This window comes from Vicugna pacos, chromosome 7 (assembly GCF_048564905.1).
Source record: "Vicugna pacos chromosome 7, VicPac4, whole genome shotgun sequence".
In the NCBI taxonomy this organism is placed as follows: domain Eukaryota; kingdom Metazoa; phylum Chordata; class Mammalia; order Artiodactyla; family Camelidae; genus Vicugna; species Vicugna pacos.
This window is the reverse complement of record NC_132993.1, coordinates 70,002,504-70,026,062: the sequence shown is the minus strand read 5'-3', so window position 1 is coordinate 70,026,062 and position 23,559 is coordinate 70,002,504. Positions and strand designations below refer to the sequence as shown.

The 23,559-nt window shown below is 34.0% G+C and overlaps 1 protein-coding gene across 2 annotated transcripts in view; it reads right to left on the bottom strand.

Annotated features, from left to right (window-relative positions):
* The window catches only part of PCLO (piccolo presynaptic cytomatrix protein), a 304,808-nt gene that overhangs the window by 87,485 nt on the left and 193,764 nt on the right, over nucleotides 1-23,559 (bottom strand). For both annotated transcript variants that reach the window (XM_072965118.1, XM_072965119.1), the window contains exons 7-10: nucleotides 21,011-23,198; nucleotides 15,387-15,523; nucleotides 9,262-9,352; nucleotides 3,075-3,200 (exon numbers count right to left, since the gene is read on the bottom strand). In XM_072965118.1, coding sequence (XP_072821219.1) covers nucleotides 3,075-3,200; nucleotides 9,262-9,352; nucleotides 15,387-15,523; nucleotides 21,011-23,198 — 2,542 coding nt within the window. The remainder of the gene's footprint in view (nucleotides 1-3,074; nucleotides 3,201-9,261; nucleotides 9,353-15,386; nucleotides 15,524-21,010; nucleotides 23,199-23,559) is intronic.

The following is a 23,559-nucleotide window of genomic DNA, read 5'->3' as shown; positions in this document are numbered from 1 at the left end:
TTTGTAGTTTGAAGTGGTAAAATGTAGAGTCTAAGAATTCTCTGGTCAACCCAATGCCACTCATGTTTTAAATCAACTGGAAGAGAATAATGAATCATAAAGGCTTAGTCTGTGTACTTTTGTATTCAGAAACGTAGAAAGAGATCCATATACCTGGAAGAGACCAAATCCATTCCCGTGTCTATCTGGAATTCATTACACAAATGGAGAAATTAAACTACATAAACACAAACATTATTTCATCTTTCTCTCTACTTCTCTCTCTCTCTCTATACAGTTATGTATAACTTTTCCTTAGGAAAAAGTTAAATTCAAACTACAGGAAATTAATCAATTTTATTCCTTTCAATAAACTTATTTTTTAAAAAATCAAAACTTATAAGCACAATTTTGAAAATTAAGAAAAGAAACCCAAACTCCAGTGATAGACAACTGGTATTATAGTGATATTTCACATCAGGCATAAAAGTCAGGATTATGTTTCAGCCAATCTACTGCTTTGAAATTTTTTGATCATCTATTAAAGCTTGAGGCTGAGTTCCATATGGTTATCAGGTACGGATGAAAAACAAAACTACAATAAATGTAAACATATAATAAAGCCAAAAAGTATACTGGTCTAAACAAAGTGAGTCCTTGTGGATACTCATTTGGACTAACAGCCTTCTGGTCAGTTCATCTTTTGACATAAAAAGAATAAACATTCATCCTTCCAGCCTGGTGGCACAGAACAGAGGTATATAGCCTTGGGGATGGGAGAAAACAAATGATTTTTTATGTCAAAATTACTCCTCAAAATATTTAATGTTTCAAAAACAGGATCTAAATATTGACAGTTCCAGACAGCATGGTGAGTCTGACAGAAAACTACCATGAGTTTTGTTAAAGATTCACATTGTAAGAGGAAGTAAAGCAAAGCTGGAAACCATAAATAAAAAGTAATGGGTGTGGGATATGCAATAGCAGGACTCTGATCAGAGGATCTATATGCAGAGAAAGGCCAGGCCTGGTGCTATGGCTAAACATTACTAAAATAATGCAAATAAAATCTTAAGTCATATGTACACAGTTTTCAATGATTTCCCACTTAAACCAATTAAACCAACTGTAAAACTACTAGTTCCACAAAAGATCAGGGCTTTAGTGGCAGTCTCTGAGTTTATAAAATCACAGACATAATTTTACGTTCACTTCAGTTTTCTTTCTTTCATGAGTTTGCAGTGTATCTATTTTTACTTTAGGTTATGAACTTAAAAATGGCCACATCAGCTACCAACTGCAAAGAGCATCACTTCATCACAGTGCTTCACTAAAATTGTGCTTACAATCATCCCAATTTGAAGCAATCGCTGATTTCCACGGTGTGCAGACAGAAGGGTATGAAGATCTATCTTTAAATTATTCAAGTATCTTTGTCAAACTAAATTAGGCCCAGTTATTGTTGCATATTTTATTTAAAACTAAATACAGCGTATTCATTTCTTTCTGGAGTATGCTACCTGAAAGCAATCCTATCACTCCCATCCTTCCAAATGGGTCTCAATTCCTGTATCTTAACTAGACTGCAATACCAAAAGAGTAGCATTAGGCATGACAGGATCATAGTCACAGAAAATTCAGACAGACCAAGTGTTTGCTCATAATTGTTTTATCTTGATACATATAGTCTTCCCCTTAGCTATCTGGAAAGCTCTCCCAATTTTCCTTGTTGTATGAATACCATTAGAATATTTTTAATAACATGCTTTCAGCTTTATAGTTGGTGATGCCCTGGTAAACTGGAATTCTGAAAATCAGCAAGCAAATAAATGAACAAAAAGGGCCTGATTTATAGCATTTGCCTATTTTCATACTCTAAACACTCTCACCATGATCAGTTCCAGCTACATGATGGCACTGCATGTAAAGCTGGGAAGAGATGTGCAAAGCATCTCTTAGTGAGTTAGTCAAGCTGGTTCCAACAGAACTGTGATGAATAAATATTGTGTTTATTCTAGTAGTCTGTGAAAATATTCAGAGACTTTTTTGGTAGGTTCCAATATATTAAATTTAAGACAATGACAGTGAATTTCATAATTTTAACATAATTAAGTTTTAAACAATAACAGGCAACATTTCACTCAAATATGAAATGACAGAAAAACAGTTTCTAAATAAGCATTTAATTTACAGTAAAAATAGAAGGACAGGGTGAGGCTGCTTTATGATAAAAAAATGTTCATTATAAACAGTATCACTGAAAACTTTTAAACTATTATCTGTGTTAGGGTTTGGAAAATGCAAATGATCACATCATCTAATTAATGTGAAAATTATCCTTGTGTATCTTGAGAATCAAGCTGTGACATTTTACTGAAAGAAACTGATGAAATATATGTTCTATGGCCCATTAGATACGTCTGCAAAGTTCATTATTTTCAAATGCTTATGATGTAATGAGGTGAACAGCATCTAGATAGTACTTAGCACAGGAGTTGGCGATTTTTTTCTAAAGAGTAAGAGAGTATGTATTTTAGGCTTTGTAGACCATACAGTCTCTCATGAATGGAGTTATGTATTGTAGTGGGAAAACACCCGTGTTCAATATGTAAATTAATAATCCTGGCTGTGTTCCAATGAAACAATGTTTATAGAAACAGGGAGCAGATAGATCTGGCCTGTGGGTCAGCCATAGTTTGCTGACCTGACTTTAGCACATACCAAACCATCTGATGTTTTTATGGCTCTGAATTCAATATAATTTTTCTTGGTGTTTATGAAAACATTAATCCCTATAACAAAATGGTGGGTTTTTTTATGTAATATTGCCCCAGACAGTAAAAAATCTTGACTAATTATGGTTTCTTAAATAAGGTATTCTCATAGCAAACCAACTGCCAAAGAACAATGCAATTGAAAATGAAGTGAATACAGCTGTGGACATAACGTCTTAATACTACTAAACTAAAATTTCATAATTAACCATAAGGAGAGATTTTCCTAGACAGTAAAAAAGAGACAATATTCAAATTAAATTTAAATATATTTAATATGAGCACAGATTTAAAAATTTACTCTGAAATCTTTGTTCTTACCTTCCACAAGTTTCCCTGTCTGTTCTGCACTTCCGCCAGGAAGAATCTTGGCAATATAGGCTCCAATTTCTCCACTATGTCCAGGGATTTCTTTACCACCCACAATTCTAATTCCTAATCCATTACCTGTATGGAAAATTAACAAATTATTAGTAAAAATTTAAGAAGGTATAATAATTATCACAAGTTATAAGGTACACAAAAAATGTGTTCTGGTATCCAGAAGTTAACTATAACATGAATACTGGAACTGGACACTAATAACAAAAGAACATTATTCTGATTTCAATAATGGCTGATATGAAAGAGAACTTTCTGAGATCTTGGCAAGATCTACAATGATTAACCTGATATTAACAAATAATTCTTTGTTTCAGCCATATTCAGTAATATACTAAGGCTTCATCCATCTTGACCAGATATTTTGTAAACATTTTATATGAAAATATTCCAGTATAAGAAATTACAGAGCATATAATTCATTTATGAAATTGAGGAGCACTTAACTTACAAAAAGGTAGTAATAACTATCATAAATTGAGAAGACACAATCCAAACACATAAATGACTGCAAGTGATAAAGTGAAAATATGAACTTAACTTATGACTTATTATTCAGTTTTAAACATTAACTCATCAACTAATATGGTTCGTACATTAACATGGCACTTAGTACAGGCACAATAAAAGCATTCTTGACTTATGAACACTGTTAACTGCTCTTTACTCCATAGAACAGGTTTTCCTGTAACTAGCCACATGGAAAAAAGATGGAGAATGACTATTACAAGAAATCTAATTGAGACAGAAATAAACTGTTGATATTTTAAATTGATCTTTCTAAAAAAATAAGCTAAAAATTAGCTAGTGGATACAGCACCAGATAAAGTTTTGTTACAAATGTCAAGGAGATTTTAAAATGAAAGCACTCAAAGAAAGCAGAATTCTTCTCCTTTACTGAAGATACAGTTGCTTATCTCTTTAAATTAAAGTTCATTCCATTCAGTGATTGAAGTACCATTTTTAACTCTTTCAAAATCTCCAAATTCTAAAAGCCAGCTCTTTTCCAAGTCCTGTTCCCTTCCCACGTTACTCTCCAAAGACAATCCCTGGGGTCAGCATCAACACAGCTCAAACATTTAACAAGCAGTAGTACTGAGTTATGGAATCCTTCTGTCATTTATCTAGTAGGGATATATTTTGGTAAAATACTGTTTCTTATTTCCAGAGAATATGATACTTCCAAATGAATTTCATCTTCCCTTTTCTTCCTCCCTCCCTCCCTTTCTTCCATTCTTCCTTGTTTTTTCTCCTCTTTTCTCCCTCTCTTTCCCTACCACCCCTGCCCCACATCCTCATCCACCAGTCCAGCTTTTACACCAGTGCAAGCGTTCTAAAGATTTAGCCTCAAAATGGAAACAGAAACAGAACAATGAACTGTATGTTTCTACAAGGGGTTGTCAAGGGTCAGAGTTAAAGAAGATACTAGCTCTCTCTGTGCAGCTTTTCTGTCACAAGTTTCTTGGCTCAGTGATACTGTTCTTAGTAAAGATTAATTTATGATACAAACTGAATATAACTGGATGGATGCAGAATATCTTCTAGTATATGACTCAGTCTCAACTAAGTCTGGATAGAGACAGTTGAGTTCTTAGACATTAGCCTTTAAAGATTCACCAGGACTGATGCTATAGTAAGACATCAGATAAATACTAATAAAGGGCAGAAGATGAAGAAAAGCAATAAAAAGAAAAAACATCTGATACACAACAGATAAATCTCAAAAACAGTGGTGAGAGGAGCCAGACACCAAAACAGCTTACTGTATGATTTAATATATATATGAAATGCCCAGAAAAGGTAAACTTACAGAGACAGAAAGTAAATTGCTCACTTGTGGGTGGGAGAGGAGTGTTAGAAGTGGATATTGCTAGTAGGTTCAAGGGAACTCTTTATGATGACTGAAATGTTCTAAAACATGATTGTGGTGATGGTCACACAATTCCATACATTTACTAAAAGTCACTGATTTGTATACTTACAGCATGCACATTTATGATACGTATGTTATACCTTAATAAAATTGTTAAAATAATCATTTAAAAGGGCTATCCACATTGGGTATTGTTATCAACTCAGATTCAATGAGATCCATTACCTTTGTCTCCTATTCCTAAAAGCTCATAAAGACAGTGGATTAATGGGAAATAGAAAGTGAGCTGCTATTTCCATGGAAGACACTGCTACCTTTTGAATCTAAACATTTTTAATATTCTTCCCTATTACACTTCCTAATTAATCTTTCTAGTCTTGCAGATGTAGACAGTCCATTATGGAACTATACATAAGCAAGTATCTTTTTTCAAATCAGAAGAATTTCTTTGACTTGTTTCAAACAGCTGTTTTTCCTGGAGCCATATGATAGAGTTCTAAATAAAAGAGACTCATTTCTTGAGCATTACATTTTAGTCTCTTTTTTTTCTGATAATTTCTCTCTAAGAGAAGGCGAAATAACATTTGTTGAGTGTATAGTAAGTAGAAGATTTTGTGCTAGGTTCACTTGAAATTATGTGAGATACAGAGAGCTGGTCTATTTCATGGATGTGCAAATTTATTCTCAAAGTTTAAATAAGTGATAGATCTGAATGTTCTCCTACTAAAATATGAGTAAGTTGTAGATCAAGGTCTTCGTTGGATTCATTCTAGTGACTCAGCAACCAATACAATGTAAATCATACCATGGGTGTTCTAAGAATAAGAAGTATTAACGAATAAAAAATATAATTTCAATTTGACTTTAAAAGCAGTTACAAAATATACTTTATTAAAGTAAAATTTTTTAGAAAGAAAAAAGCTAATTTACAATTTAAACTTTTCTGTAAAGATCCTTAGAGAAGTAATTCTCGAAAATTTTGGTTCAAGGATCCACTTACTCTTTAATATGACTGGGGACTCCAAAGAGCTTTGGTTTATATGAGTTACAACTATGTAGATTTTCTGTATTATAAACAAAAACTGAGAATTTAAACTACTTATTAATGAGTTTTAAATATTAATAAGCCCATTCCCTGCTAAGATAAATCACATTTTAATAAAAAAAACTGTATTTTTAAAACACAACATTTATGAGTAAAGTGGCATTGATTTACAGCATTGCAAATATGCTTGCTATTGAGCTAAAAAGAATACAACTGAATTCTCTTATCTACTCTGTATACAATCTGTTGTGATGTTACACATGATGTAATCTCTGAAAAGCTCTACTATATATTCACAGGAAAATGAGAGTGCAAAAGGCAAATGCTGCCTTAATATTACTATGAAAATAATTCTGACCTGAAAATGCCCCTGTAAGAATCTTGGGAACCATGAGGGTTCTGAGCTGAGACTTTGAGAAGCACATAGAAAAAAAAATTTAAAAAACCCCAAAATACAGACACTTCCTATTCCTGTCTCCTTATCTGAAATTACTTTTGTTTCCAATAAGTAAACAAACATATTTTTTCTTTTCTGTGAGGTGTGCTTGCTTTATATAATTCTTATAAAATATTTTAATGCTATACCCAGTTAGAATGGTTTATTAAAATGTTATAAAAATACACAATATTTTCTCCTTTCAAGGCTTTTCTATAACCAAAATGAAAATTCACGAGTGGACCATTTCCCCCTCTGTTTGGAAGAGCAGAAATACTACATTTTATTCTTTACTCCTTCCTTGATCATAACCTTATCTTGTTTTTCAAAGGCAGTGAAGTTATTAGCTTAGTGAGCTTTTTCACTATTGATGAAGCTATTGGATATGGCTGTTTTTCTCCAAACATGAGAGACAAACAGGAATTTTAATTATTTCTTATTATGTAAAATTTCAGACATAAAAAGTAGTGACAAGACTATAATAAAACCCAGTAAGGTTAATCTTCTAGCTCCAACAATTAATCAAATCATGGTCAATTTTGTTTTATCTATTTCTCCACCACTCTCCACACAGTTAATTTTGAAGCAAATTCCACACAAGATAGTGTTTAATCTGTAAATATTTTATGGTGCATTGCTAAAAGACACACTTAATTTTCATTGAAAACATGGACATAAAAATGGCACTGATAGCTAAAAATAACAGTAAAACCTTAGTATCATGAAATATTTACTCACTCAAACTAGGCTTCTGGTGGAGCAGCAAATGACAGAGAGACTAGCCAGGTGTGTAAATTCTCTAGGCCAGGGTTTGCCTGCCACTAACTTCAAATTTCTAGATGCTGTTCACCAAAAATTTCTACTTCTGGCTTTAGTCTTGCATATACATGTATTTAAATCCCTTTGAGGTGCTCAAGACTTATTTGAAGACAATACAAATTGTTTCAAAACATTTAATTTAGAATGACATAGTGCTACATGAGGACAGATGAAAAATACATTAGTAGTAATCAAAGGATGGTAAATATAACAAGAAAATATTTTTATTATTATTTTAGGCAAATATCAAAATAAAACAAGCATGCAGAGATGATAGAAAATTCATTGTTGAAAACTATAATCTTTTTTTCTCACTTTGTAGAAACTATATACTGAGGGAACTGAATATAGACTGGAATATTTTTAACAACATATCAATAGCTCTTATTTCTGTTATTCTTTATTTAAAAATCTTCTAATTGTAGTAAAAGAAAACAAATTAAAATGATAGGTTGCAAAAAAATAGTAAGGTTGAGGGGATAATTACTTTGATATACTATAAAATTATGGTAAAAATAGTACAACTGGAAAACAGACACATTGATATAGAATCCTTATGATTTAGTAAAAATGTTTTGAAGATTTTTGTTGTACTCCCTGAAAAAAAATAATTTTGGCATTTTAAGAAAGTATTATACTATTTTGCTTTATGTGCTGAAGGGAACTGAAATAGTTTGTAGCAAGTAATTATTTCTACAAAAAGAGCCCATGGATTTTAAGTCTCACTCCTGGAATGTATCAGTGCTTAAAACATGGTCTGCATGCAATAAAACCATGAAAGGTTGAATTATCTGTCCCTGGCAGGAGAAAAATGACCGAATCTTAAAAGGAAAACAACACTAGACTTCTAATTGATTCATTCTCAATAAAACTAAAGAGAGGGAAATTGCTCAAAGCAAAACCTGTTCCCCATCTACATGCTCTAGGGTCTAAAATCTGCAAGAAACAACAGCAAGTATACTGAAGAAGTATTTCTTTTCATTCTTTGTTGTATCAGACCTTAAAAACCCCCTTCGGCACAAACGCCATGTTAAATATACGACCCATAACTGTATCCATATATATGAACATACATACTTAGGAATATTTGTTGATATACAGCGTCTATGAAACACAGAATATATCTGAATGAGAATATAGGTGATATTCATATTTTAAAAATTGATTAACTTTGATAAAATTTATACTTCATCTCACAGATTTAAATAACAGAACTTTTTATTTGTGAACTAAATGCAACTAAATGGAATCTGAGACCTAGATTAGATCTTGGACCAGTAAAAAAAAAAAAAGTAGTGGGTTAATGGGGAAACTCAAAATTTGGATAAGGCTTGTAGATATTTTAATACTATCATAATAATGTTGATTTCTTGTTTTCATCATTTTTTGTGATTAGACAGATGTTAGCATTGGTGAAACTGGGTAAAGGGCGGGCAAAATAAATGACTGTACTATTTTCTGGGAGCCCAGAGGTTTATTTCAAAATAAAAAGTTGAAAAATTCTGTCATAAATTCGGTTTACAGAAGAACACAAACAAGCAAATAAACAAAAACTCAGCATAATTGATAATGTTCCAGTTGACAAAGTTACAGGGGAATTTATTCCTTAGAAAAATTCATGATAGTTTTTTACTTTCTGTGTAAGAATGCTTTATGGTCCTAAAACCAGTGACCATATTACTCAATAGTGCAGTAATTATGGAGCACTGCAATATCATGTACATTTAAAAAAAATGAAGTTAACTAATAGAATGATCTAAATATACACCATTCAGTCATGCCATTGTTGTCTCTTATGTCCAAGTGCTGCTTATTTTCTGAAATTTTCCAATACACAATTTTTGACATAGAAGTTGCATTTTCTAAAACTGAATGAGTCATCTAAATTGAAATTCAAATACATATCTCAATCCAACATTAAAGTAAAAGAACTAGAGTATTTGATTTCCTTTACCTGAAACCGTGTGATCCTTGGAGTCTCTTGTTATTTTTATCCTTGCATGAGGAAAGATGTAGTGCACGGTTTTCCCGTTCATCTGTATAATCTAAGACATACGCGTGACAAGGTGAAAAAGCAATGTTCAAGACACTTCAAGGGCAATATACAGAATTAACTTGTCTTTTCTTTCAAAGCACATCGACTAGGTCAATGAAAACATATTAGAGGATTTTTCAAATGGTGACAATTTAAGCGTCATGTACTACATGATTTTATTGGTTTCTGAGTTCATTATGGTCTTCACATTTATAACCAATTTCTCTTGCAAACTGATTTGTTGTGTTTGGAAGGTGAATGAGCACACGTAACACCTAAAGGATGTCCATTATTGGCAGTACACAGTCAGTAGTGATGGCAGCGGATAGAGAATACACATGGAAAACTGACATCTGCTGATTTTGTTTTGGACAGCCTAGAAGCGGAAAGGCTTTTTTTAATTTTCAGAAATTAAGTGGTTCAGGAGAGAAGAGCCAGAGAATCTCTCATTCTGTGCAGCTCTATGGCTATACCAGGAATGCTTTATATTTCCGTTATTTTAATTTTATTGTGGAATTGTGCTTTTGCTGAGCAGATGTACCAGAAATTTCAATGTACACCTGACGCTAAGACTGATTTAGTATAAATAAGTGAAGTCTTTGCTCATTCTAGTACTTTCTGAAGCCTTCTTCGTAGGCAAAGGTGTTATTTCTCATTTACTTCTGACGTTCCCTTGGGTAGAAGAAACAATACTCAAAGATTTGGTCGCAAGTCTGTGATTTCCATTCTCATTACTGGGACTTGAACATGAGACCACTACAGACTGCATTATCGCTGCTTCCACCTGGCAGAACGAGATTTCTGAAACAAAAGTAAATTAGCAAATGCAAACTCGTGCTGTACGGTTCATGGAACTTGGCTTTCAAAAGAGATTCCTGAAATAACGACAGACAAGAAGTAGTAAAACATTTATACTTCGGTACTAATCAGATTTCATTAGTGTGGAATCTTGTATCTATCACCTCAGGAAAACTTTTGACTAAAACTACAAATGAAATAAAGTTTAGTACAGAGACATTAATACTCCATATGAGAATATATTTAAGAAGTGTCTGGGACAACTCAGCCAACATATTAAATAGAATTTCGAACTAAAGGGATGTACAATTTGTGAGGAAAGATTCCTTGGAATACTCATGTGGTTTTCATGTGCCTTTGAAAATCCATCTGTAAAACTGCTAGAATTCTGGATATTAAAAGGAAAATATGAACTGAAAAAATGTGAATCTAAATTATAGCCTTTAGCTTTTATTCTCTTCAGGGAAGAAGAATCTTAATCAGGCCTCTAATGAACATAAAATACTCCCCAATCAACAGCAGAATCCTGTCACGCCCAAGAATATGAAGTAAATCCAGCAAAATAAAACCAAAATATTGTTCGCAAGATTATAAAAATACCATGGTCAGTATAATCAGTCAATCTAGGTAACTCATACTAATGCTAACTTTGTAAACTACTGAAAACCTGATTTCTATTCATAACAAAAGTGTGCATTTTCCTCTTTTCTTCCTTACTCTTGCCTCCTGTCTCTGTCTCTCTCTCTCAGTTTCCCTCCTCTGGCCTCCTTACGTTCCCTCCCTTCATCTTTCCTACTTCTTCTACTTTCCTTCTTCCTCTCCTCCTCTCCTTTCTCTCTCCCCTAATCTGCATTTAAAAATGTTTTTTTTTATCAAAAATGAAACCATGTGTATTGAAAATTCTACAACTATTAAGTATAACTAAAACTTTGCTTTGCTACTGTAAATAGTTCATTAAAATTATGGATATTATTTAATCTTATTTCAAATGTCTTTTAATTTCATGTATGATTCAACAATGCTTTTAAAAAGTCATTTTTTCCCACTTGGCCAAAAATAAACTAAGGAAACACAATTTTGCCTTTTGTTATTCTAATTCTCCAGACTAGGGAGAAGTTGATATAATCTCATAGTACCCCTTCTTGCATGCTCTAGAGGTGTATTCAGGCTTCCCAAATTTTTTTATCACAGTTTTATCAGATAGTCACTATCACCTTTCAGTTTGTATCTGTGATGATGCAAGTAGAAGTGAGGTTAAACATCTTTATTTCCAGGAATATTACTTTCAGGGCATCTCCTGTCTTTTCAGAGACTGTCTAAAACCAGCTTCATGAATTTGGTTAATAAATTAAAAACATTAAACTACTCAGTTTGGATCAATGTGACCCAGAGTCTATGGAAAGCAGAAGTATCTGTCTCTCATGTTGGAACTAGTTGGATATTGGCTTTTTTCTAAGTATTGAAGGTGAACGTTGAGAGAGTTCTTTAGCAGGTGAGGTGTTAGGGTAGGTGTTCCTTCTGTCAAATAAGAGTAGGAACAAGGCCAGAGGGCAGGACTGATGTTAAGGCATGCCCCACACCTCTCCTCAAGAGCCAGGTTTCTTTTGATGATTCTGCATTGACAAAACTATCACCTGTATGCTGCCCAGGAAACGGGTTTTTCCTCTTCCCTATCTCCAAATATTTCAAAAGAAATTACTTTTAAGAACTGGCCCCTTGTACTTATGAAATAATAACTCTTATGTTAATATACATTTTATTTATACAGACTTTCATCCTTACCCTCGCTTAAATACCTTGTATACAGGATGGGGAGGACAGAGTGCCCTTCTGAGGTTCCAAGCACTGTGTTAGGCACTGCATAGATACCATGGTGGAACACAGAGCACTTGCTCTCTAAATGCTCACAGCTCAAGACAGTGCAGGGAGCAGTATTGGACCATGAAGGAAAAACACTTGCCCCAGATTTCTGGGGAGGTGGTAATGGAAGTGTCAGAGAAAGCTTCTTGCAGGAGGATGCATGCACATGGACACCTGAGTGATGCACAGAGCTGGTCAAGAGGAGAGAGGAGGAAGAATGCTCAGGAAGAGGAAAGAAGACGTTTAAAATCCCCGAATAAAGAGAGTGTTTCTTTCAGAGATTTCAAAATACCCCAACACGGCAGTTGCATGGGAACTGCAGAAGGTGTGGGCAGTAGCGCAGAGTGAAGGCATTTTGTACTAGTAGAGAAATGGTGACCTTTATAACAACCTGTGAAGGGTATCAGTCCTATTTATACATGAAGGGACTGAAGAAAAGTTTTAAAAAGAAAAGAAAGAAAAGCCAGGTGATCTGTTCAATTCACAGAGGAGAGCTGAATTTCTACTGAATAGAGCAGAGGTTAACATATATATTTGAAAGGAAACAAATACGGTTTTGTGATTTGTGTAATTTTTATAGTTCATACGATTTTGAGTCTAATAAATTTCAGAAATATTATTCTATTTCTCATGTATATTTTACATTAAATATTTTTAAAAGCAGATAAATTAGTGCTTTCACTAGTCTATTGGTTTTATTACTTTTGCCCTCAGAGCATTTTATGAACATAATACTTGCTATGCATAAGTTTTCAAATAAAAGCAGCTGGGCTTATTGGTACCAACAGCTTGGAATTACCTTCTTATGGTTAAATATGCAAAGAAATGACTAAAGCCAGAATGCCATTTTGCTATTCTAGATCCAAATATAGTTTTGTTGAGTTAATGAGGAAGACAGTATATGAAGATAAATATATTAATGCAAATACCATGAATTTTAAACTAAATATAAGTGTAATCAAAGCATAGGTTGTATTCTATGAAGTTGCTATTTTGTGAAAAAGAAAAAGTAAAACAAAGAAATTACTGTCAAAACATCAGTATATTTGCTACTTGTTTGGGAGACGTTGAGAATAACAATCTGGAAAGGGCACTTGGGGGTTTCACAGGACAGAAAAATGCTCCCTTTGTGTGGGGGTCATATGGCCATTCACTTTATATAACTAGTTTATAATTCTATGGATTTCCAGTTCTGAGTATTGCATAGTTTTTTTTTATTTGTATATTGGATAACAAAATAAAAATGTAAAAAGCAACTTTTAGCAAGAAAATACACATTATTACATGTATCTGTATATACTTCTAATGAGAATCTTTACATTTTCTATTTATCAAAGAGAGAAATTCATTAAATGATTCTCAAATATAGCTTCTCAGCTTAATTACACTGCTCTATAATTGTATATTTAAACATGATGTGCTATGTCTTCAGTGGATCAAAATCATAAATCTGCAGATGTTAGTAACAGAAAATTAGGAACAAAAAAGTCATTAGAGATATTTGTGTTTCACATATACAACAGAATAGAATTTTAGGGAATACTTTTGGGGGGATGGACACAGATTATTTTAAACATATCCTGTAGAATATTAGTTGGATAAATCAGGTGGACAAGACTATTCTGACTGGATACTCAGAAGTGCTGGGAAACGACTGCATGAAATTTATCATTTTCTAGTTCTCTGGTTTTATATTTCATCTTATTAGAGTTTCTTTAAAGGATCTGTGTTTTCACTGACTTGATCTAGGTTTGTGGGAAATACTAAACTTCAGAGAAACAAGATGGGTAAGATACAATAAGTAAGTCATTACAGAGAGATTCTTATAATAAAAAACATACAAGGAAATTATTGCCAATTGATGAATGTATTATTTTACTAGTTGTACATAAGAGGTAAATTTAAATTTTTTAGTATGTTCAGAATGATTTTATTTTTCTCGCTTCCCAGCTAGATCTATTTGATGAGATTGAAATACAACTATAAATACAGTATTAAAAAGAATAAGCTAAGATGTGTTTATAGAGGCAAACACAACCTTAAACTAAAAACTTATTAAATATATCAAAAACTAAGAAGGGAGTATTTATAATACACACAGAAGAACTGAAAGATTTCTGGAAAATATGATAGCACCTATAAAAACAAAACAAAATTCTGAGGAAAGGAAATTCTATCAGCTAGACATTTGTCTATGAAAACTGAAATTGCTTAGGAAGAAATCAAACCTAAGATCATAGACATTATCTTTGCGACAGTACTTACACCTGCAAAAGTCTTATTTTCTTTTATATCTTAATGGGACACTAAGTTACATTATAGTAAAATTCCAATGGTTCTTTGCTCAAAATATGGTTGTCTTTTATACTAATGAAATCATTAATCAGACAGAATGATTTAGGAGTCAATATACACGATATAAGTCAACTATCTCCTTTGTGGGTATTTCAGTGATCATAATGAGTGCACAGCCTGCAAGTATCTGATCTGCTGAGGCAATTGATTTAAGGCTAATTGGCTTACCAGAAGAATCTCCCTCAGGTTATCCAACTGTTAATCTCCTAAGTACCCATCAAAATTGAATCCAAACATCAGCTCATTTGTCTAAAGTGAATAAGATCATGAATTATGGTATCATGTTTATCTAATCATGGTTATCATGTTTATCTAAAAGTATCTCTAACTTTCAGCTTTTCATCTATGAACAGACATTAAGTAATAAAACCTACTTTGTGAAAGTTGTTCTGAGGATAAAATGAGTGTAAAAAATGAGTGTAAAATAAATACTTCCATATAACAGACTCTAGATCATTAGTTCCCTTCTCCCCCAAGTGAAGTTTTCCTTGTCCTCAGCTGACTTGGTTTGGTCAACCTCTTTTTTTTTAAAACTTAGCATTTTTTTAAATGGAGGTACTGGGGATTGAACTCAGGACGTCATGCATGTTAAGTATGTGCCCTGCCACTGAGCTGTACCCTCCGCACTGGTCATCCTTTAATTTGCTATTTCTTAGCACCTGAATATACTGTTACTGGAAAGCACCGAAAGAACCCAAATCTACTTCACCCAATATTCTGTAAGCTCTTTAGGAGCTTCACATGTTCTCTTTGTATGGCAGTGTTGGTAATCTTGTACAAACTTAATTACCTGTTAGAGGAAAAAACTGCTTAAACACGTCACAGTTATGCTGCAATGTCAATCAGTCGTGGCTGATCAAGTAAGGTACTTACTACTTTAAGGTACTGAAAAAAAAAAGCATTTGTGAACTTGACTGACAAAAGCCCTATGCATTTCAGGATAACTGAGACGATGCTAGAATGAATTGAGTCTTTTGTTTTTTTTTTTTTTTTGGATAAATCTAAAAGCGATTGCTCAATACAGCACTTACTTGCTCTTGATGTTGACTGAGTGGTCTAGAGTGGACCAATCTTTCTGGCAGTTTTCGATCCAGACCGTGTCCATTTTCCAAACGAGACTCCCTGGGTTTGTCAAACCAATCTGTTTCTTCACGACGCAGGTGATAGGCTTTGGAGACCAAGGAAACATCAAACATTGCAACCCCAACCAATACAGATGACAGAGGGCGGCAGGTGTTCTGAAGTACCAACATGCTCCAGGTTTATTAACCATTCATGCATTTCAAACACAATTCCCAATGGGATGAGAAAAACCATATCCCATACTATGTTAAAAATTTTCCACCATGGAATAACCTAGAAAAAATAATGTATCACCTTTTCAACCTTTCAGAGCAAAGTAAAACAATTTAAATTTAAATCAAGTGAAAACAGAAATTTAGATAGTGATTGAACAACTGAATGAACAAATGACTATTCCTCAAAGGCCATTCTATTCAACTCCGGTCCATTAGTTTTACCTCCTCACCTCCCTCCACCACCCCACCAAAATCGAAGGAAAATCTATTCCTGCATACAGAAGATGCTGTCACTTCCCCACTATCTTTATCAGTCCAGTACCAACATGTGGCTGCTGGCTTTGGACACAAGTGAGTATTGTTTGAAAACATGACATTTCTATGACACTCATAAATAAATGAAAACATTTAAGACGATCCCACATATCACTGCCAGAACATATATGCCATAATCACCTGGTAGACTAATATTAATGATAATGTCCATTAGAGTTTTTCATTAAAAATTAAACTATTATCTTCGGTGAGATCAATGATTTAGGAATTAGAGAAGGGTTGATTGACAGCTTTCTGTATTTATAAGGTGACAACACTTGACATCTTAAAATATTTCTTTGAAATTACAACCATATTTGAGTACACAGAGATTATTTTAATTTTTTCATCCCATTCAGTTCTTAATAATTCCAAAGTCTTTTAAAGTTTTTATTTAGTGACCCCAAATCCTATTTATATTCTAAAATATAGATTTTGACTTTATCTGAAGTTTTATTCTTATAAAAGGATCCCTAACAGTCTCTGGAAATACTGCTGCTTCCTAAACGACATTTGGAGCACCTCCTCTCAAACGCACAGCCTGAAAGATGTTGATGGTGCTATCAACCTACACTTTCTTGAAACTTTAGCTTCTAAGTGCCATACTACTGAGTCTTCCTCTCCATCTCATTACAGTCTCCTTCTGTTTATATTACTGACTCTCTTCTCTTCCACAACTTTCTCACAAATCTCTTTTTCCAGGCAACTTCCATTATTTCTTTGCTGGCAAGCCTGGCAAATCCAGCATATAATCAATCACTACTCACCTCTACCCTTCTTGTGATCTTGGTCAATGACAATGATTAACCACAGCACTTTCTCCCAATAAACACGGAGTGACAGATGACGTGTCATAATGCAGTCAGTCTTAGGTTTGAGGAAACACAATGGTACGTACCTGGTTTGCGGCTGCATATGTACTTGTCTGATTGTCCCTATCAGACTCTAAGCTGCTCGAGGGTAAGGCTCATATCTTCTTTTTTTCTCCCTCAAATACTAAAAATAATGCCTTGCAAATGCCATAATATTCATCAAATATTTGGGAAATGAATAGAATAATGAGATGAATAGAATAGAAAAATTAGTCATCAACTAAAGAAAGCTAAATATTCTAATTGTGATAAGCACATTTTAAAACATACATTAATTTGTCCCTTGAACCTCATTAATGGTAACACAATATTTTCTCACAATCTTCTCAGTATTTATTATGGTTTTTCATAGTTTTAATTGGACACCAAGTGACTAAATTTATGAAAGAAATATTTACTGTAAAATAAATTTGATAAGTAAATAGAAAACAAATCCATTATTTAGTCATCACTCTCTAAAACTTATTAGATTATCACCAAACACACTAATATCATTTAACCTTACTTTTTATATATCTTTATTACACATTTCTGATGAAAAGAAAAAGAGTCTCTACTGATTTTAATAAATTACTATCTTGGATAATGTAGAACATGATTTCACTTGAATATATAACTTTGCTAATTGCATTTGAAATAGGAATGCTTTAAAATGTTTCTTTGGCTATGTTTACACAAATAAGGCAGAAACCCACCCTGATTCAAATTTAGTCAGTTTAGTTCCGATTTTGATGACACAGTTTGACTGTCTGTTATGTAACTCTGAGTCTGTATATAACTAAGTTAGGATGGCTACCGTGCTTTGCATAGGAATTTACAGATCAACCAAGAACAACCAGATTAAATGAATCTGCTTTTATGTTGGATTCTATCTTCAATATTTACACCAAGTTAGTCATAAATGCTAACTGTTTATAACTGCAACTGTCTGACCTGCTGTGATAGATCTGAACTTTAAAAATTAACTTTTAAAATAATAATAATAATAATAATAATAATAATAATAATAATAATAATAATAATAATAATAATACCATTTTCCAAATTAGTTTAAATAATTTGCTGGAGATTAGGAACCCCCTGTTTTAAGCTATTGACATTTTCTTGAATTCTTAAATGTAAAATACAGGTAAGCTACTTTGGGATCTAGCATTATTCATATTACTCACTGCAACAACAGTTACAAGAATATTTTAATTCTATTCAGTATGAAATATTTGCTGATTTTTTTTTAAAGACTGTATATATTGATGCTTTTTTGCACGGAGTATATTTTGAAAGAATGCTTTCAATGTTTAATATTTGCGGTTGTAGAAATAAATATACCTTAACTGTTTCTAGCTTAGCTTCTCTCCAGTCTTCTCCAGAGGAAGGCATTCCTGCTCTGTACTTAACTCTGAGTGGGTAGCAAGCTGCAGGCTTTAAGGTGACAGTCATAAATACTAAGCAACATATATGATGCCTACCTAGATTCTACCTCAACTGAGATATTTCAAAATTAACTAGTCGTATAGAATGCACCCGGAAAACATCTTGTTATCTATAACCTAGCATTTAATTGAATTCAGAGACAGCAGACAACAGATATGAAATTAGTTAAGTTTGTTTTGTTTACATGATTCTAAAAAGCTTCTTGGAATGTACTACTTCTCGAAGTTATTTCAGAATCATTCAAACACAGACATAGCATATACCTGGTAATTTTTATTTAAAAAATCCCTAATATTTCATCAGTTTATGTCATGAGTTATGTGACTGGGCAAAATACTTTCTACTTTTTCTCTTAATTACCCATGGAATCCAAGATTTCCAAAGAAAAGCAGACCATTGTTCACCAGAAGAAAAGTAATATGTTTATGTGATACAAACAGAAAGAAAACACATAAGGTTTTAAAACATACATCTTTTAAAGATAATCACTGCAATTCACACACATAATATTACATATGTAACTCAATTTGTTATAGTTTTTGCCTAATCCTGTATCAACATGGTTTTTATGACTAAATTTCTTATCTGAGTAATTTAAAAATACATTTCTGTTCAATTTAATTTTGTATAAATTTCATTTTAATTGTTTACTTCTTTTGTATCATCTTTACACATTTCATAATTTCGTATGCTGCACGATGTCGCATTCAACTTAAATAATTTGCTGTAGATTAACATGCCTTTTTTAAGCTGATGACATTTCCAAATACTTGCCAAACTGTTTTTGATAAATATTTTTGATATGTGTTTTAATACTTTATCAAAGTAACTTTTTCATAGTCTTTGATGACTATGAGTAAACATCATCCAAGCATATAAATGAGAAATAAAGCATTGGTTATTTTTATATGATTGTATGTAAATAAGTGCCACATTTTGGAATAGCTAGAGACATCTGGATGTCTGGTACCATGTTGGAAAATCATCTGTGATGAACAAGTGAATTTGTCAAATTCTCTCCAGATGTATGTTCATCATGCACACACAGCCTTCAGGTAGGAAGTTATGCCACTGACCTGTTAGTTTTGTTTTACTTTGCTACTTTACAGATATGATTACTGAAGAGCCTTTTTATTCTCCTGCAGCAGTCATTTTACATACATAAAATGTGTGTAAAATGTGGATTGTGAAAAAAGAAAAAAATAAATGTTTCCACATACCACAACTCTTGTTTAACTATGTAGAGAGATTCAAACAATTGGCTAAATTAAAAAAATACACAAATAGAGTGTTTTGTTAATCATCAATAAAAATGGTCAATCCAATAGTCTGTTGAGAATCAAACAAATCAGAAAGTGACTACAGTCTGCTGGAATTTCATTAGAAAAAGCAGTTTCTCCTTCTTCAGATTCAGTGATTACGTTAGTCCTGTTCAAACCTACATTCGAACTTCTAAAGCCATTTTGGTGTCTAGATACAAAAACAAAGAAAATTCTTTCATGAAAACATATTTTCCTGCAAGTCCTCAGGGAAAATGTTAGAGTCAAAAGAAGAGGTGTTCATGTTAGCTTTGTGTTTTGCAATCTCCAAAGCCACGAAGTTTTAGTAATGCTTTTATTTGATAAGAGGTATTTTATTTCCAGGACTCAAACCATACCTACATTCAAATGTAAACCACAGAGGAGAAAAGAAAAAGAACCAAAGTCATGAGCTCTCTGTACCTCTCCACCCTCATCTTCAAATTTAGACTTGGACTAGGACAGCTTCTAAAATTCTTATGGTTCTACATGATTAAACAAAAGAATTACCATATAAGAGTTTTTAGTTAAGTATGTACTTGCCATAAATCACTTGCTCAGTATGAAAAACTAGCAAACCAATTTAGGGCAAAAAGAATGGAATAATGCAAAAAGCAAAACCTTGGAAGAGGCTAACTCTCTCGAGAACACAAGGAAGGCTTCAGCTCAGATAGCTAAACTCACAAAAGTAGTGTACAAATTTTCGATTTTAAAATCTAAACAATGCTTCATAGATACCGATAAACATACTGATAGTATGGCTATTTATTGTCAGTAGCATATTTAGTGCTAAGTGTTCTATTATGTAATGCAAAAAGTACAAACTTGTCAATTATGACACTCATAATGACACATAAAACATAAACCTTTTATTTAAGGAGAATTATAGAAGTCTACGTTATGCTAACGTTAAGGACTTAACTGAAAGTTCTCAAAAAGAGAACATTCTCTGAATTAATGAACACTGATCTCACAAAATGACATAAATAATTTTCTATTACAAAGTCTAGCAGAATAGTACTTAATGGGTCTAAACCTCAATCATTTCACAAACTGAAAGAAACTGACTAGCAACTTTAAAAATGCATTTTATAAAATAAATGAAACATACATTGAAAAATTTTCCAACTATGGATTTCAAGGATGACCATATTTTATTGACACAGTTATCTGATAATGGTATTGAATAAGTGGACACCAAACAAATCAAGCAAACAATCAAGAAACAACAATAAAAGAATAAACTAAAAAGAAAGAAGGAGCATGCTACGAAATCTATACACAAGATAACATTTCCATTTACAAGAAATAAAATTGAAGTAAACATGCAAAAGACGCACCAAGAAAAGGAGAATACATCCTTGGAGAAGGAAAATTAAACATGCAGAAAAATAAGAGTTTGAGTTTTGAGAGGAACAAGGGAGTTTGAGGCCCAATTTACCTTCACTGTCTGACATGGCATGTTGGAAGTCATCCATGATGAACGCTATGTCACGATCATAGCCTCGAGTCCGTGATTCTTCTCTCATGTGCTGCTGAACTTCAGGCAGTGAGTGACTTGATCCAAACTGATCCCGGGTGTCTGCAGATATTGGTGGCAGGGGTCCAGCTGCAGCCCTGGCCATTCCCATTGGCTGGCCAACAGGACTGAGTGGACTTTCTTCTTCAGAATTCTGGGCCACAATTGGTATCCGTCCTCTGCTCTGGCTGATCGGCAAACTGGTAGGCTTAGTACGGCCAGAGGGTGATGCATGACCGAAGGAGACATCTAGAGCTTCAGCTTCTTGAGCTTTCAGTCTTAGAGAAGAGCTGGATGAATCTCTTTTCAATGATAAGTCAAGCCCATAGACAGAGGAAGGTCTGGAAGAAGGTCTGGATCTGCTCCCACTGCTGTATGGCTTATCTGCTTCATCCTGCAGAGCTGACCGTATGGTACTTCCTAATGTGCTCAGTCCTGTGCCAAGAGATGATCCCAAAAACTTTTGCTGGTCCGTTATATTTTTTCTGAGGCCAAAAGTGATATCATCTTGAAGAAGCCTTGCCCTGGAAGAGATGCCACCAATAGATGAAGTGCTAGAAGTCATATAGCTCGAATAATCAGGTTCAAGGTCTCTACTTTCTTGAATAGGTGAAAATTTTGACATTTTTGGGTCAATCAGTGATTTCTTATGCTTTGACTGCTTTTGATAAAGTATGGCCGCTGGTAGTTGTTTTGCTGCTTGTTTTTCAAGTGTAAGTCTACTAATGCTATACTTTTCAGACTTGGGGAAATGCCTATAGCTAGTATCAGCATGGTAATAATGGGACAGACCAGCGAGGTGATCTAAGCTCTCGGCCCCTCTACGGAATTCTTGCTTAATCTGATGTTTCAGAAGCTTTAACTCATAAGGATCCTCCATCGGGTCTTCCTCTGCTTTCACATAGCTATGCAATCTGGAGGAAGTCTGCAAAGGGGCTAGGAAATCTGTCACTTCTTGAGATCTACGTGTCTCAGTGGTTCGAAGGAGACGGTCTGTTTTTGACAGATCTTTTTCATGAAGGCTGAACACAGTGCTTAATGCTGTGGTTCCTTTGGTGATCTCTCCAATGTCATCAATGAGGACATAATTTCGTGAAGTATGATGGTCAATATCTGCATAGAAAGAATCTGCAGATATGCTTGATATTGGACTGCTCGCCATGCTACTTCTTTCCTCCAAGCCTATTCTCAAGTCTAAGCTATTGTACTTACTACCAAGGTGCGAAACGGCATATGTATTATCACTAGAAACAGGTGCTATCATCAGGGGTTGGTTGCGAATCACCTCATAGTTTGAAGTTATCTTGGGCTCCAAATATAACGTGGTTTGCCGCGGCTTTGGTTGTATCACCATCATCTGTGATGGTAACTGATAAGAAGGTTGTGGGGTCGGGGTAGGCTGAGCTTGAGGTGTGAAGGACATCGTGGCCACAGCTTGGAATGTTGGCTGAGTCTGATAAGGTGAAACTTCCTGATGGTACAAAGTCTGTTGCTGAAAATGGGATTGTTGGGTGTATGGGGTGGGTGCTTGGGTCGGAAGAGCGGGGGAAGAGTACTGGTACTGGGTATAAGGACTTGTAGGAGGAACCAGCTGAGATTCTGTTTGGGTTTGTGGTGGTATAAACTGGCTGAATTCAGTCTGGGGAGCAGTTCGTGGCCGCTCTATGCCGTGCTGACTTTCTATCCGGGTGGGCCTGCTGCTGCTGACCTCACTGTCGGACATGTAATCACGGTCCTCAGCTACTCCCTGGAGGTAGGCTCTCTCCCTCTTTTCTCTCTCCTTTAATAATGCCTCTTTCCTCCTGTTAATCCCCATTTCCAGGTACCGTAATTTGGCATCGATCTCCTTTTCTTCCTCATCAAGTTCTGCTTGTTTCTTTCTAAGCTTTGCAGATTCCCTCTCGACAAGATCCAGCTCTCTGTCAATATCCTGCAGAATCTTGGCTCGCGCCATCGTGTTGGTTCTGCAGATCCTTCTCCGGGAAACTGTGCCCATTGTGCTGAACGTTGACTGAGTTCCTGTGGCGGTCTCCTCAGGAGGTGGGTTTGGCAGAGTTCTCTTCACTTTTTTCTGAGTGCCAGAGGGTGTCATGGTTTGAGAACCTTTTGTCTATAATGAAGTAAACAAAATACATTACTGTATTATCAAGAAACAAGAATAAAAGATTAGTTAATCCCAAACTCCTAACAGACATACATTATTATATATAAAATAGTTTTATATAGAACAACAAGGACCTACTGTATAGCACTACTAACTATATTCGATTTCTTGTAATAACATATAATGGAAAAGAATCTGAAAAAAAATGCATAACTGAATCGCTTTGCTGTACACCTGAAACTACCATTGTAAGTCAACTAAACTTTAATAAAAAATAAAATACAAAAAAACTTCATAATTTACATTTAGATGAGTTCTTACATGTTTTAGCTATGACAGCGTAACAAAATTTAAATTTTATGTATAT